Genomic DNA, 16,112 nt, shown 5'->3' with positions numbered 1-16,112 from the left:
CCATCCCTCCATACACAGTCCGGTACTAGAATCTCACAGCCAACTATTTCCAGGCTATAAAGTTGTCAAACTTGTGAACTTGCACCGAATTCTAGTTAAATAAGGGAGACAGGTAGAAAACACTGACATAGTTTTAGATAAAGCTAAACTTTGAAACCTGGTGGTATCTCATCACATCTGATTTTCGGAGACATCCTAAAAGCCACTGGAAAACTTTCAGAGATGAACAATGAAACATAAGAAGGTGCAATTAAATCTATTTTAAAATTCACAACTGCTGTCCACATTTCTAACCCCTTACCACAGATCCAGGCTTGATCCTGCAAAAATTCACAGATGTGACTCCGTCACTGTGAGTGACCCACTGAAACTTTCTGAACTATCGGAACTTCATCTCACTGTAGACTTGTGTCACGTCCCTAGGCTAAGACCTGGGTTACTTGGCACCAAGCCCGGCAAAGACACTTCACCTAGACCGTGGCTCAGAATGACACCCAGAGTTAAGGCACAGTTAGCCCGAAGTCACTTCTGGGCTTCCCAATCCAGGATCAAATCAGTCACCCCAAGGGTGCCACAGTCTACATTACATGCCCCCAAACTCCAGAAACTAGAGGCATTCCCCTGGTATAGCAAATCCCAACCACATCTGTCTCATCCAGTCAACACCTACACTAACGACATGTAAATGCAGTGAAGTGGGAGTTACTACGGGAGATTGCACCCTACGCAGCACCTGACAATAAAGCAACCTCCTTCTACCAATTTAATCAATGTTAAGGCAAAATGGGTCAGCTTAGCAACTTCCCTGATACAGAAGGGGATCTGCCATTTCAGTCCAAGTTCTTTGGTAGATTATTATTTAAGAAAGAAAAAGCACAGATGCACATCTAATATTTTAAAGTCTAATTTTAAAATCTATTTAGAATTTTTCTAGTTAGCAAAAAATGATGTAGTAGTGACCAATTTTGCAGTAAATCTAGCTCTTCAGAAGGTGATCCATAAATTCAGGGGAAAAAAATAATGGCCATATTTTTAAAATTTGTGTAATACAGCAGAAGGGTGAGAGAAGGAAAACAAGCTAGTCACGAGGGACAATAGCAAAGAAGTAGTAGGAAAAGCTGCCCAGAACAAATGTTCTTTTTAAGACATACATAGTGCATACGCATGCACATCAACATGTCAGACAAACTTCAAAGTAATGCCACAATGCATGTAAAAGCCTACTATAGCATACACATAGCGAAGGAGCCAACATAGCACGGAAAGCCCTTGGTTTATGCAGGCACACGCAGCATTGCACACTTTGCATTCCCTGGAACCTCTGTCCCTCTGCCTCTAGGATAATCACTGCAGGCGGAATACATTCAAAAGTAGCCTCTCCCCAAAACAGCTATTGTAGCTACACAGACATGGAGAAAGCAAGAAAATTAAAACTCCAGATTTAGGGCTATGGAGCTTACACACACTGAGGCAGGGGAGTGGTGAATGTTCTCCATCATGAACTATTCAATGGGGAGCTTAAACAACGTGCTCCTACTCCTCACTGCTCAGCCTCAAACCATCGGTCCCCAGAAGTGGCATTATGCAGAAGGTCTTTTAGGAAACTTTCAAAGAATGTGTCCCTCTTCCCCTTCCCTTTCTGTCTACCTTCCACTCCCAAAAAGGAGATACATACACGTGTGCTCAAATATATATAAATGTCTATGCACGTATGTACGGAACAGCCCAGAGTGACATTCAGAATAGAGGAGTTCAGCTCATTTTAACTGCTCATGTTGGTTGGACTTGAAGTTGCTAACTTCCACATTAGCTCTGTTATCTCGGATACTCAAGTGTGGTGCCTACAGTGCCTCACATGTGTCTTGTTGTCTCCTTCTTCCTCTGCTAATTTAGTAAATCTAAAAAAGGACTGTGTTTTACTGCATGCTCTTAAGAATTTAGACTATTCTTTTACTTTGCCTCAAACAGACCCCCTTACTATAAATATTTGAAAGTTCAGAAAGGTCATCTTTCTGAAGAGAACCTGCTTCTAAGAGGACAACAAATGGAAAAAGCAGCTCTCCTTCAGACTTTGGTTCAGCAACCTCAAAGCTATTCAGCCGAGAACTTTAAACATTTCAAGACTAATATGAGGGGAAATTAAGTAATGGGAAGTATATTCTCATTCAGGATCTCAGGGCCAATTTCTTCAAAAGTATTTAATTTTACTAAGTAGTAAAAGTACAAAGTGAGTCCATGGGATTTTCAAAAGCACATTATTAATATCTGCTTAACTCCCACTGAAATAGGTAGCTACACCAGCACATGACATTATTACTGAAAGTTGCTCTGCTGTAACTCAAAAGAAAATCTAGTGTAAAAGAGGTTCCATCTATTTTTTTTAATTCTGCACTTAACATTTGACACCAAGTTTTACACTTACATTTTTGCACAGTGCAAATCTGAAGGTTTGGAAAGTTTGGGGATCCTATATTTTATGATGAAGCTGGTGAACGCATGTTTCATTAGTGCCCAACACCTGACATTAATGAGAGGCTGAGTTCTTCGTTCAAGCAGGTCCAAACCTAGCAATTGTCAGGCAGGCAAAAAGTATGGTGTGCTGATATCATGGAAATTCTTTAAATAAGAAAAATGCCTTAAGTAATTGGGAAATGGATTTCATAATAAACAGAGGATGACTAGAATATCTTTGGCTGCCTATTCTTTAAATTTAGTACTTCTATGCTGTTGCTTCTCAGTATGAACATTGCTAGTTTGTGGAGAGCAAATAGATCCCTGTTTTCAACATGCACAACAAAAGGGGTTATTGTGTCCATTCTGGAATACCAGTAAATAAATCTGTCAGCTCAGATTTAACATACAGGCAGCCGCTGTGGAATTAAAATAAGAGTTCTTTACACCTTCTTGTATTTCATGGCTGATCATTTTAAGAAACAAAACCTATACTGTTGTCTCTGTTATTGAATGCTGACACTGCTTTTTCCTTCACTAGGTACAGATGAATTGTAACTACACAGTCATTCAAACAAAGCACTAAGCACCACGGAGGAAAAGCTAAACCAACACAAAACTTAAAGAAGGAAGCTGAAAAGAGAAATGTGATGGAGTTTCCTCTATTTCACATACAGGTTAAACCTCAGGAATCACTGCAGGCAGTACTGAGTGTGGATTTCTTCTTGCATGTGAAGAAATGTCACTTTCAAGCTAAATTTGTTCCTATGCAGAAGTCAAAAGGTACATTCTTTTAAAACTCATCCTCATCTTGAAAATATGACTTTAAATCCACCCCCCAAAAGCTGTGTCCTGTACATAATAAGATCCTTATGCAGAAGAGAATTTCTGTCTAAAAAGAATATAATTTATCATACTGTTTCACAGTAAGAGACTTTGATCTTCAGCTGCATTTTAAGAATAATGAAGAAAAAATCCAATTTTCCTTATAGTTGCTACTCACAACTTACTAGTGAAAAAAATCAGTAGATTTCTTGCATCAATATCAGGATGTACAAGTTAATGTTCTTACATCTAGCCATAGGATATCATCTACAGAACAATAGATAAATGAGTTTTTGAACCTCATCTTGATTTTACAAGATTTGTTTTAACCTTAATCTGTGACTTGCCAATAGTCTGTTTATTAAAGTTTAAAGTGGCCTTGTAAGAAGTACTTTAAACAAACTGTAGCTAGGCCAACTTCCACAACATTGGGAAAAACCCCCAAATTATAATTTCAGGATTTTAACATCCCCCTCCCTCCCCCCCATCCTTGCTTTACAACCCACATCAGCTTTGCCAAGTGCCTACAGTTTCCATCTGTTTTTTCTCTCAAAGAGTGTTTTTAATAACTATCATGGATGAATGCAGAACATACTGGGCAGGACACAAGGAATTCCCTTCTTAAACTGCAGTAGTACTTGTACTTAATGTATTATATCAACCAGGATTTTTTGTTTTAAAGAGAAAAGCATCATAAACTTCAGCTTGATGGCTCAGTCCTTCATAAAATTAATAGGAGTTCATATCTGACTTGTTTATGGCATTGAAAATTTTTACCATAACCCCAAAAGGGTAATGTGGATCCTGAAGGATTTATTCTGATGTTTTAGAAAGCGAAAGAAAACAGACGAGAATCACCAAGAGTGGATTTCCCTGCAGGACCCCATCCCCAAGGCAGGCTGCGGCTGGGAGCCCACCGGCACCGCTCCCCTTGCCGGGGCCAGCTCCCGGCATGGTCCAGGGCAGGGAAATCTCACGTCAGGTACGTCATAGTCGGGCCGAAGCAGAGAGCAGTAAGGAGATTTTTGCCAGGAAGGTAAACCACGGCATAAATGGATAAGGAGGACAATTTAGGTCCTGTTTCAGGCGCTGTTTAGGCAGGGGGAGATGAAATACAGCCTGTCCCGTTCTTCCGTTCAGCCTGCCATGGAGCTGCTGATCGATACTGCTGGAACACGTAAATGTTGGCTTCGTACTGCAGCTATTTAGCTTTTAGCTATCAAAGCTCTTGGGAACTCACTGCTGTCTGTAGACATCTCCCGCTAGCTGATTACTGGACAGTTGAGTGGAAAAGAGAGGGATTACTCAAGTCCTACACAGTTCATGCTACTGGAGGAGGCCAAGAAACATTACAGCTTCTGGAGAAACAGTCTGGTCTGTACCATGCAAGAAAATACACAGCAAATACATTGAATGTGATTCAACAGAATATATTGGTAGCCTTACCCATAAAAGTGTGTGAGAAGTCTTTCTCTACCATCCCTATTAATAACGTATTTTGTTTTGTTTTTAAATGATAGTTTGACAGTCCATTTTCCGTGAAGCAGGACTACTGATTATGCTCCGTTTACTTACCCACTACTGGCATGGCACTTCAGGCTTCCCATTAGCTGTGCCCAGTACAAACGCAGACCGGACAGCCTTGCATTTCTAGACTTACACTCCTTAAGCTTCGTTCTAAAGGTAGCTTCCTGCCAGAGATTTGCCTCAGCAAAATGTTTCAGTCTGCTTGGGTAAAGTGATTTTGCCCACTCAAAGTTATCAAAAAGCTTCTACTGAAAACTCTTAGTACTGATAATGAAATTTGATTACTGTGGCAAGAACACAGCGTGCAAAGACAAAACAGGACTATCAGCTCAATCTTCTGCCTCTTCTGCATTATGACAGATACTTTGCCATTTCAGTCTAAGCTACAAAATTGCTACCAGTTACGGTATTCCGGACATGTTTAAAAACTGTATCAGTTCTTTTCACTGGCCACAGATATTTATGGGTGTATTCTCTTGTGAACTACATTGTGCCTCCTAACAACTGGTACTATTTCAGTTTCTCTTTTTAAAATTTTTTATTATTATTATTGTTTTCTCTTTTTGGTGCCTTTATTTTCCTCCATGGGAAAAAAAAATATTTAGGGCATCCAAAAAGTCTTACAAAACATCTCAAGGAACAGTTAAGTACTTTAACCCACTCAATTTGCCCATGATGTTTTCATTTTTGGGAAACCAATCCTATAAATTACCAGATACCTGCATTTCTGAATATAACTGTATTTTCTTATGTACATGACAAATGAAGTTATGTCATGTTTATGTATATCTAGACAATTAATCTTTCCTTCAATGATCAAATTCATTAATCTGCAAAAATAGAGAACTGTGGATGGTTATAACATCTTATGGATTTGAAAATCAGCACAAGTCCTCCAAGACATGTTTAAACTGCATTCCCCAGAGCAATACTGTTGCTTCTCCACACTGAAGATAGTCAAGAGGACTTAAGTTTTTCACTTACTGTTTAATGTTACGGTTACTTACATATTGACTAACGCTCCATTTAGTGGTTTGTGGCAGAATCCCCTAGACACCTACTTCTGATCTGCAGGAATTCCTGTCCCAGTTTGCAATGCTCAGAAGTAGGCAGCGGTAATTTTCACTTCAAGTAACGTGCCCCTCTTACTATTCCTACCTTCAGCAATTCTGTGATTCATCCCTCAGGTTTAGAGGTTTCAACTCCTCTAACATTGATAAAGTAACGGTACGCACCCAACGGTGCCTGATGTGAGCTCGGTGTTTCAGTTCAGCTCTCCCTCTGCTCTTGGGGCAGGTGGTTGTTACACAATTGTACTTGACGAGACTTCCGTCTCCCCTGGACTTTCACCGATTTAATGCGCGAACCCCACTGTATACGCTGTTGACGTATCTGCAGATGAGTAAGCCAAAGAAAACCCACTGGCTAACAATCCTGCTCTGCTCTGAAACGCAGAAGAAAGGTTTCGTAGATCCTGACGTAACCTGCAAATTCAGCATTGCCAATGATCTGTGTAACCTAACCTTAAGAGCAGCGCTGCTGCTAATGCAGGTATTAGCTACTGGAGCAGAGAGAAGACCAGATTAGGTCTCCTTAAAAAAAGCCAGGAGCTCCGGCCAGCACGCGGGGTCCCGAGACCCAGCGCAGCCCGGTGTGGCGGTGCAGGAGGAGGGGGCCAGGCACGCACAGGAGGATCGCTGCAGACCGACAAAGACGGAAACGGCTGCGAACACGCGTTAGGTTAGAGGTGTCCGGGGGCCGCCGAAATTATACAGACCCAATCGCACATCAACGCACCGTGTACATAAGCTGACAACACAAACCAGCGCGGACCTGCAGAATTCCGTGTTTTCAGTGCCCAGGTCTGCAGCATTTGATGTTTCAATGCTCGGGAGAGGGAGCTGGGTGGCAGCTCAGGATTTCAGCTACGAGGCCGAGGGTGAGGAATTTGGGGGGGGCCGCTGTGGGAAGCTTGACCCCCTCGCCTTGCTTCCCCGAATCTCCGTTTTACACTGCAGTTCAGTCTGACTTCCCCGGGAGCGCACCTCCAGCCTTAAAAAGGGCTGATGGCATTGGGGATTTGTGTTCAAATCCTCAGCAATTCTGCATTTGGGACAATACAGTACATCCGGCAATAGATGCTGAAACTGTTTTTAAGGACATTTTATGAAGAAGAAAAGCTGAGGGAGACAGCTGAAGAAATCAAAGTTCCAGTTTTCTTCTGTTCCTTGTCCCCCCAATCCTCTGAAGCTCTCAGTTTATACGGTAATTTGTAAAAAGTTCATTGTTCATGTTACAATATGAAGGGGACGGTGCCAAAACCTGCAATCTTGTATCACTGGATTTACCTATTCTTAGTAAGTCAAAAAATCCAGACAAATGCATTCCTCGGGAGGCAAACAACAGGTTCAAATGACATTTAAAATAATTGCCTTTTCTATTAGCAACTGCCATAGAAATTCCTTATTTAATGCAATTAATACCAAAAATAAATGCTCGCATGCACAGTCACATACTGAAATTGTCAAGGACAATTCAGCTCAAGTCTGAAACAATACCACCCACCACCACCCCACCCCCCCCGAAATGGAAAAATTAGATGCTGATCTGCAATCTATGTATTTCAGAGAAAATTCACAACTGATTTCTTGCCCTGTTTCTTTTTATAAAAGAAAATTCTTTTAGAAAAGTTAAAGGGAAAATGTTGCAGCTAGAGTCAGATATCTAAGCACACAAATCTAGCTAATGCACGCTTAAGCTATCTGCACGCTTTAAGGAACAGAACAACTTTGTTCTGCCACATGCCAGCAAAACAGAGCAGAACAAAAAAAAGCCTTTCTGATGTACCATAATGACAGGCCATCACAGAAAAGTAATGATTCCATGGTCTAGATTTCTCACAGGTCAGAAACACTGAAAATGTCTTCACTGAAATTCAGTAGATTCATCATTAAAGAGGGAAGCAGAAGAATCAGGCCAGTCCTTTATTCACTGAAGCTCGGTGTCAGGGTGACATGACCATAATTTCTCTAGATGAAGTCAACACTGCCCCTTTATGCTTTGTAGTATTTATTTCTGTTCAGCTGAACAGAAGAAGTCTTAAATCCAAGCAGAGCTGGAAGATCACTTTACCTGACAGTATTAAAAAAATGCCAAGATATACCCATTTTGCTAAGTTACAAGTGTCATTCCTCTAGTTTCTCAGAGGACAGATTTAGAATTGCTGCCCTATAAAGCACCATTAAAGTACACATGCATACTGTGGACACATTCCTATGGTAAAATGTCAGGTGCACACTTGTTGGCAGTAATAAGTAAGTTAAATATTTAACATTAAAAATGCTGGTGGTGATTTAGATATTTAAACCATTTTCACTTTTGTGCAAAGCAACTACATAAAGAAATTGGAAGATAATTTTCCATCTATCTTCGCAGCTCTGCTAGTGCCAATGCAGAATTACTGTAACTACAACAATGGACTTGGGGTAGGTTTTTTGGGGGAAAGGGGTGTCTGCAATTCTTTTCACCCTCCCTCCCACCCTGTGACTTCAAAAGTCTCATTGACACATACTGGGAGGTGTCACAAGCAGGCGACTCCCTTTACTCCTCTCTTTACACAATGTTCATACTGATGAAGCCCTACAGCACCGCCAAATTAACGCCAGCAGCTTTTGTTCTTAACAGGAGCTCTTCTACTTTTTTTTTTTTTTTTTTTGGTAAAGTCTACCTCCAAATATTATTGATTATATTCTAGTACTTGATAAAGCGTGCTAACCTTTTGCACACACAGGATGACCTTTTACTTTAAGGCCACAAAAGGAACAGGATGTAATTATTTAAGTAATGTGACCACCAATACTTTCCAAACTCTGCTAGATTGTGTATTAACACCAAGATAGTCCTGCAATTGTAATGCACGATATTCAAGATTATTTGGTCTATGTATTTTATGTGTTGCTTTTGTGCCATTTTGCTCAGTGTAACGCGGTCTTCCTCCTCCCAGGATTTATGGCAATACAGTCTGCATATCCTGAAGGGAGTCAATTATCCCTCAAACTCCTTGCCCAAGAAATTTAACATCATCATGCTACTTGAGGTATCATCAATGCCTTTTGGTATTACCACCACAGAAGCTATAAACACATTTGTCCGTCTTTATTTCCTGATTTATTTTAAAGCTAGGCACACCTAATTCTGCCTCATAACCCTTCTAGCACACCAATCCCCATCTTTTTGGCCTCTCCTTTTTCCACAGAAGAATTCTTAGCTTGCCTGAAATACATGAAGGAGAAGTATGTGGTCACAGGATGATCTGTATTGTTTAAATATAAGGCAGCAAGTATATCACAGCTGCCAGTTCCCAAGATACTGTTTCCATGGAGAATAATCTGTACTAATGTCTAAAATAAAAGGGCATGAAAACCCAGAGGCAACGAAGCAAGAAAACATACAGATAAGAGAAGAATGAGCTCTAGACTTAAGTGTGCTGCAGAATCTCTCATGTGAAGGAGGTGTCCTCCTCCAACGCCTGGTTAGTAAAGCCCTCGTGTCACACGCCTAAGTCTTCATCTACCTTTTGAGGATGTGCTTCACTGCCAGCGAATTCAAAGGGGGCAGCAGCGCTAGTTCCAAAGATTCTCCAGCTTCAAAGTTTTACTTCACTAGTTACCACAGCACCCCAGTCCAAGTGGCAGAGATGTGAGGAAAAAAGGTTTGAAACTAAATTATGTAAGTACCTGGTGAAATTGTATTTCACAAATACAATCTCTGACATTTTGTTGTTATTTGCTGCTCTCAAGCTGTAGATACCATTGACATCTTCACAAAAGACACTGTCCAGTGCCTTGACTGAACTTTAAAAACTCTTCAGAGAGATTCTGGACAACTCATAGGTGAAATACAAGTATACCGTCACGTATCATCACACCAAGAAGCTTGCTTAGTATATCATCACTGAAGAGTATCTCCAGTAGTAACAGTTGAAAGTCTCCACCAATCATGCTGAAACACATTTCACGTGGTGTAAAGGGCATGAAAAAAACAAATTTTTTTTCCACATCAAATTGCATCAGACCAACCTACTCTAGAAGGAACACAAGAAATACAGTCGATTGGTACTGCTCTGTCGCCTGCGTTTCTTCCATCTGCCATCCTGTTGCTTCTTTCTTTAATGGGAAGAGCCTGATGACCCAGCCCAGGCAGCAGAAGCAAACTCAAGCAGGGTGTCCTGGTTTCAGCTGGGATAGAGTTCACCGTCTTCCTAGTAGCTGGTACAGTGCTGTGTTTTGAGTTCAGTATGCAAAGAACATTGATAACACTGATGTTTTCAGTTGTTGCTCAGTATTGTTTAGACTATAGTCAAGGATTTTTCAGCTTCTCATGCCCAGCCAGGGCACAAGAAGTTGGCACAGGACACAGCCAGGGCACCTGACCCAAACTGGCCAACAGTGTATTCCATACCATGGGACGTCCCGTCTAGTTTAGGAACTGGGAAGGGGGGGCAGGGAATCGCCGCTCAGGGACTGGCTGGGTGTCGGTCGGCGGGTGGTGAGCAATTGCCCTGCGCATCATTTGTACATTCCAATCCTGTTATTACTACTCTTGTCATTTTATTAGTGTTATCATTATCATTATTAGTTTCTTCTTTTCTGTTCTATTAAATCGTTCTTATCTCAACCCAGGAGTTTTACTTCTTTTCCCGATTTCCTCCCCCACCCCACTGGATGGGGGAGAGTGAGTGAGTGGCTGCGTGGTGCTTAGTTGCTGGCTGGGGTTAAACCACGACACATGGTTTTCTTGGCTAACGCGTTCAGTCCTTTTCAAGCTGCGGTTCTGCGATTCACCAGTCACTTTTTTGTGAATTCTCATAAAGGACCCAGAAGAGCAGGTTCATACATGGTATGAAACAGTCATTTTCAGCACCATAATCTATGTCTGCTATCGCTTTTAGTTTCCTTATGATCAGCAGCTTTTCTTCTAAATCTCACTTCCTTTTTTAAAGCATTTTCTCCTAACAGTAGTCACTATGTATCTTCTGTCATTACCTTTAGTTTACACAATTCAGACTGTCATCAGTCCTGTGCTTTCCTCAAGATGTAGTTCAGTTGAAGAGAAAAAACAGAAACAGCAGAAAAGACACTTACTGCACCTTGGGCATAGATACTAACATTTCCATATACATCTAGGTCACATTCACACTGGTATGTTTGTGTTTGTATTTGTTTTCTCAAAACCTGTTAGAGACACTAAGTGGGCACTCCACTGCGGAGGTAGGCAGATGTTTTCAACAACTGTCAATTCAAGTTAAAAAAAATAATTAAAAATTCTGATAACAGAAACGTGTTCGAAACAGAAGTGAGGAAAGTGCTAAAAGCTAGGTTGAGTGAATTCCTTATGATGACCACGTAGAAGCAGCGAGCAATATGAGTCTGTAGTGGATGTGCAGCACTTCAGTTAGTAGTTTAAACATGTCATTGGAAAATGCAATGTTCGTTACCAACAAAGGATGACTGTAAATAATTTGTTGCTTCAGCTGTTAAGGCTTTGGGTTTTTTCTGGTTCTGTCCTTTCAATTCCCCTATCCCCTCCCACATACTGCTATTTTTATATATAGCCAACACTACCAGATGTCACTTTGTCATCTGCCACCAATACACCATCACCCTTTACTGGTGAGGTTTTTGCTACTTCTAATCTTTAGGTTATAGCTTAGGTTTCTGGCATTAGGAAGTAGAGAAAGAGGTGTTGAAAAACAAAGTCTAAACCAAGACTCTGTAAATGTAAACAGTTCTTGCATCCTGTTTTTAGTTTACATGATAAAACTAATCTAAATAAGCTAAGGGAAACTAAGCTATATATGCTGATCCCTCTCTCACTCTCAAAAAACCCCCAAACCAATTATTGAGGAGGATGCTGTTATCCTGCTATGGGACAGGATGTTGTATGCTTTTAGCAATAGAAAACATGTATCATTTGAAAGACTGATAGGGTTTGTGGAAGGCAGAAAAGGTGATTTGACTTTTTTCTTCTTTTTGCACTTTATCACGTGACTCCAGTATTCTCAGTCCCAAAGAACAGTGTCTGTCAGAATTATATATATCACTGACAAAAAATATAAACAAGTGTGCAGATGGAAAGAGGAATTAGGGAAACATCTCTGGGCTGCAGAGGGATGCATGAATAAAAGCCCTTACAAGACGCCTTTTTCAAATATTTATCCAGTTACCACTGCATAAATGACCAAATGAATGGCCCACTGGCTCAACATATAAAAATAATTCATTAAGACAATAATGCTTGAAGGGACAGGTTTATTACATCTCCTACACCTTTTCATTTCTGAGCCGGTGACCAAAGCAATAATGAAGACCTTAATCCAGAAAACATTTACAGCAAATTTAGTTTCAGGTTCTGAAATGAAAACACAATGTATTTGTGCTGTTAATTAAAACACTATTTGGTTCTCCTCCCTTCTCACACCCCGGGTGATTCTCTAACCTTGCAATGGCATTTTCCATACAGTATTGCTTAAAAAACTACACTAAACACAACATAATCCTAAATAATAATTCATTTTTAATTACATGGTATAGAATACCTTGCAAACAAAAGACACTCATTAAGATTTACTGACAGGTATTGTATTTTTTGGCAACCCTGGAACAAACTAGAAGAAAAAAGCAAAGAATTATCCTATAACCATGAGGGAAAGAAACATCCATCTAAATGTAGAGGATTCATACAGCAAAACTTAAACTAAAGAAAAAATCCACACTTACAGCAGATTTTTTTTTAATTCTTAGTGCAAGAAACATAACGAAGTTAATCACAGAATCAGTACTAATTAAGAATATGGAAAATTCTCCTATACAGAGGTAGAGTCCAGTGCACAAGGCTAAAACGATATTCAATAGTCTAAACAAGACTGAGCCAGGTATTACGGAATCCACTTTTTAAAGTATCAGACTGTATGTACATACATACAATAAATAGACTATACAATCTTTAAAGTAGTTTAATAAACTTCACAAAAATTATAGTAGATGCATTGAGATCTTTACATAATCCAAAGTTCATATCTCTATCACCCAGAAATGGATAAAACCAATATTCCTGATATCAAGTTAAATGGAAAATAGTTTAGCAAAGTGTTGATAAATCAAAATATTTTACATATTTTAAAGCCTAAATTTATGCTTATAAAGGATGAATTTCAAATGCTCTGAAAATGTTCGTTTTGATACTATCTGTAAAGAGGTTTCAAATGCTGTAACCTGCATTTGTATTGTTATAAACACTTTCCTTACATTCCATGTTCAAGGGAAAAATGGACTTGGATACTCACAGTTCTGATGCATTGGCACAACAAGAAGTGATGAGAATTAAATTATTTTAAAGGCCCAAAGGACATCAGGTGAATTATGGACAAAACCTTCATGTCTCAAACTACACAAATCACATTAGAAAGTTAACAGAAAGCTGTTTGGTATTACTACTTCAATCCTGTCACAGTGCCTCTCCGCCCGGAGGCATCCGAACAGCATTGCACTGGAAGTCAAGTGTGCATCCTGGGCCCCTGGGTTTGCTACAAGCCCATAGGGCTTAATAAAACAAATACAGAATCTTTATGGTTTATCACAGCAGTGCATAAATCAGGGACGTCTGTTGCCATTCATTTCGGTGATAGTCGCAAAGAAAGTATTTCAGGGAACTGAGAGTTTTCAAGCTATATCTTTCTAAACTGTGCAAAAAAAAAAAGGGGGGGGGGGGGGGGGGGGAAGTCACCCTGGGGCGTTATAAAGCAAATACGCTTCTACTGACAAGTTATTTTCTAGAAAAGGTTCTTACAAATTCTAAGGTGGCAACAGCTACAGTAAGAGGGAACTAGTAACAACAACAGAAGAGCTTAATAATCAGAGTCGAAAATTATGTTCACAGTTCGGTTACTTTTAATTTCTGTAAGCACCTACGCTGAAAAACACAAGGGTTTATATTTTAGCTTCAAAACCAAATCTACTTGTGACAAATACCTTGTTAAGATTTCCATTCTGCTCTTCTACAGGCCTTCTCACTGGAACAATTTTTTTATTATTTTTTATTTTATACAAACAGACTCACTTTGATTTAAAGTAAACATATAAAAATTGAGAATATTGCTTGCAACAATGGACCTGGAGGTGAAGGAATGAACTAGTCAGGCCATACAAAAAAAAAATCTCTCTCACAATGAATTCTGCTAAACTTCTAATGCTATGAAAATCTGCAAAAAGGATCACAAGATCTGTTGCAAATTTCAGAGATTTGGCCCAAGTCTTATCATCATCATCTGAATACTTTAATAACTGTATCTTTATATTAAGGAAAAATAAATGATTCCAAGAACTCAGGAAGGCACACGCACCTAAGTATACTATAAATAAAACACATCATGAAATTACGAAGATCTTCTGATCCCTGTACACTCTTTTGGTTCAGCACTATGGTCAAGTTCTCTCTTTTGAAATACAATAAAAGGCATACAAGAAATATAACATATGCATAATAATTATGAAGAATAATGCTAATAAGACAGCTTACAGAGAAAAGTGCAGTGAAAAAACCCAACGCTATTTATTCAGGGGCTTGTGCTACTGTAAATACAGACTTCATATTTGCTGCTGTGCAAGGGGAAGAATTTATCCTGGGAAGCAGCAATGAGGAACACAAAAACCAACAAAAATAAAACAGATATTAAGAGAAACCTTTAAGATGGAACTCTCCCAACTTCATTCCTCTAGTGCACAGTCATCTGACTACATGGTTTGTTTTCATGCTGCCATTTCTCTTCATGAGTACAGCGTATTAGAAAATGGCACAGTTCTTAAATATTTTTCTGCCTCTACTTCATTTTTTTGTTTCTTCTTCCAAGCACCTGATTTGCTGTTTCCTCCCTCACAAAAAGGGTAAAGCTGTTAGCAAAAGTGAGAAAAAAAATTGTTGCCCATCTTCTCTCCCAAACACCGATTTCTCCATTTCTCCTTCCACTAGGTATTTTACTCGTGTGCTACACAACGGGGAGGCACTGTAAAGGCAGCTTGACAGATTTAAAAATAAAAAAATCAAAAGTCTTTTTTCTTTATCCCCTCGCACCCAGCCCACCCCCCAAAAAAATGGATGGATGAAACAGTATGTCCGTAGGAATATTCCAGTCTCCTCTGTTAGGAGATAATAGCAGGGGACCATCTAACCACAGTCAGATTGTCAGCACTGACTGACCGTTTCTTTGCGGCTTTCCTGAAGTCCTTATATTTATCTTCACACAAGCGGGAAATGGCCTGAAAGACAGAATAATGAGAAAAAATCCTCAATTGCCTTGACCACAGCTGTACAGGTAAAATAAAACTAAATGCAGATTTGTATACACAGGTAGAATTACGAAAAGTCACTTCACTAGGTAAAACACATGAAGAGCTTCTCCCCAAATCCCCTTTCTCATTTTATTAATCTTAAAAGAAACAAACACACTGACATTGCATTGCCCACCACAGCTCCTTTTGAAGGACTCCGAGCATATTCCAAGCCCTTTCTTTACAGGTTAACCATTACAAATCTCATTGAGGTAGCTGACAATGCTTACCCCAGTGCTATTTGTTACCCACTGGTAAAAAATATAGCACTTCATTGGTGAAAAATCATGGAAAACTTAATAAAACAATTATAGAAATTGTAAGTATTTTGGAGAATTTATAAAGAGGATCGCTCATAATTTTTTTATTTTCTAGAAAGTCTTGTAGTAATTATATTTTTCTCTACTGATAAATGGTCTGGCAGAATACTTGCCCTGCCTTGCTTACAGAGATGATGTTTACTGCCTTTTGGAAGGAGGTGGTGATTTCTATGTGATCTGGCTACCTTATATGGTGTCAGTGGGAAATGTAAGTCATATTCAGAATAATCTAATTTGCATTAAAAATACACAGAAATGTTAAAAACCTGTTAAAGAGAGAGACAACCATCATTCCAATGTTGACTCCTATCATACTGCACTGGAGTTAATGTTTTCTGTTTCTTCTATTGTTTTTAGCCAAGCCTAAACCAAATATTTATTTTGGACCTCATATGCACAAATATTCTGTGCCCTAAACCAGCATGTCTATTAGAGTTCATATGGCTGGGACAAGCTATGCTTGGCATCGGTAGGGATGTTAACTCCGGCAGTAAGAGGCGCAGAACTGCAAAGTTCACTGCAAGGAGTACTTGAGGTCAAATTAAAAAATAAACTGAACTAAACCAGTATTTTTGTGTACTTCTGTGTACTCAGGAATGCTTGT

At 39.5% G+C, this 16,112-nt stretch overlaps 1 protein-coding gene across 3 annotated transcripts in view; it reads right to left on the bottom strand.

Annotated features, from left to right (window-relative positions):
* Positions 1–12,111: 12,111 nt before the first annotated feature.
* The window catches only part of CCNY (cyclin Y), a 130,718-nt gene continuing 126,717 nt past the window's right edge, over positions 12,112–16,112 (bottom strand). For all 3 annotated transcript variants that reach the window (XM_049798473.1, XM_049798475.1, XM_049798474.1), the window contains one exon: positions 12,112–15,116. In XM_049798473.1, coding sequence (XP_049654430.1) covers positions 15,000–15,116 — 117 coding nt within the window. In that variant the 3' untranslated portion in view covers positions 12,112–14,999. The remainder of the gene's footprint in view (positions 15,117–16,112) is intronic.

This window comes from Accipiter gentilis, chromosome 4, assembly GCF_929443795.1.
Source record: "Accipiter gentilis chromosome 4, bAccGen1.1, whole genome shotgun sequence".
Classification (NCBI taxonomy): Eukaryota; Metazoa; Chordata; class Aves; order Accipitriformes; family Accipitridae; genus Astur; species Astur gentilis.
The sequence above is the reverse complement of the archived record's forward strand: the minus strand, read 5'-3'. Positions and strand labels throughout refer to the sequence as shown.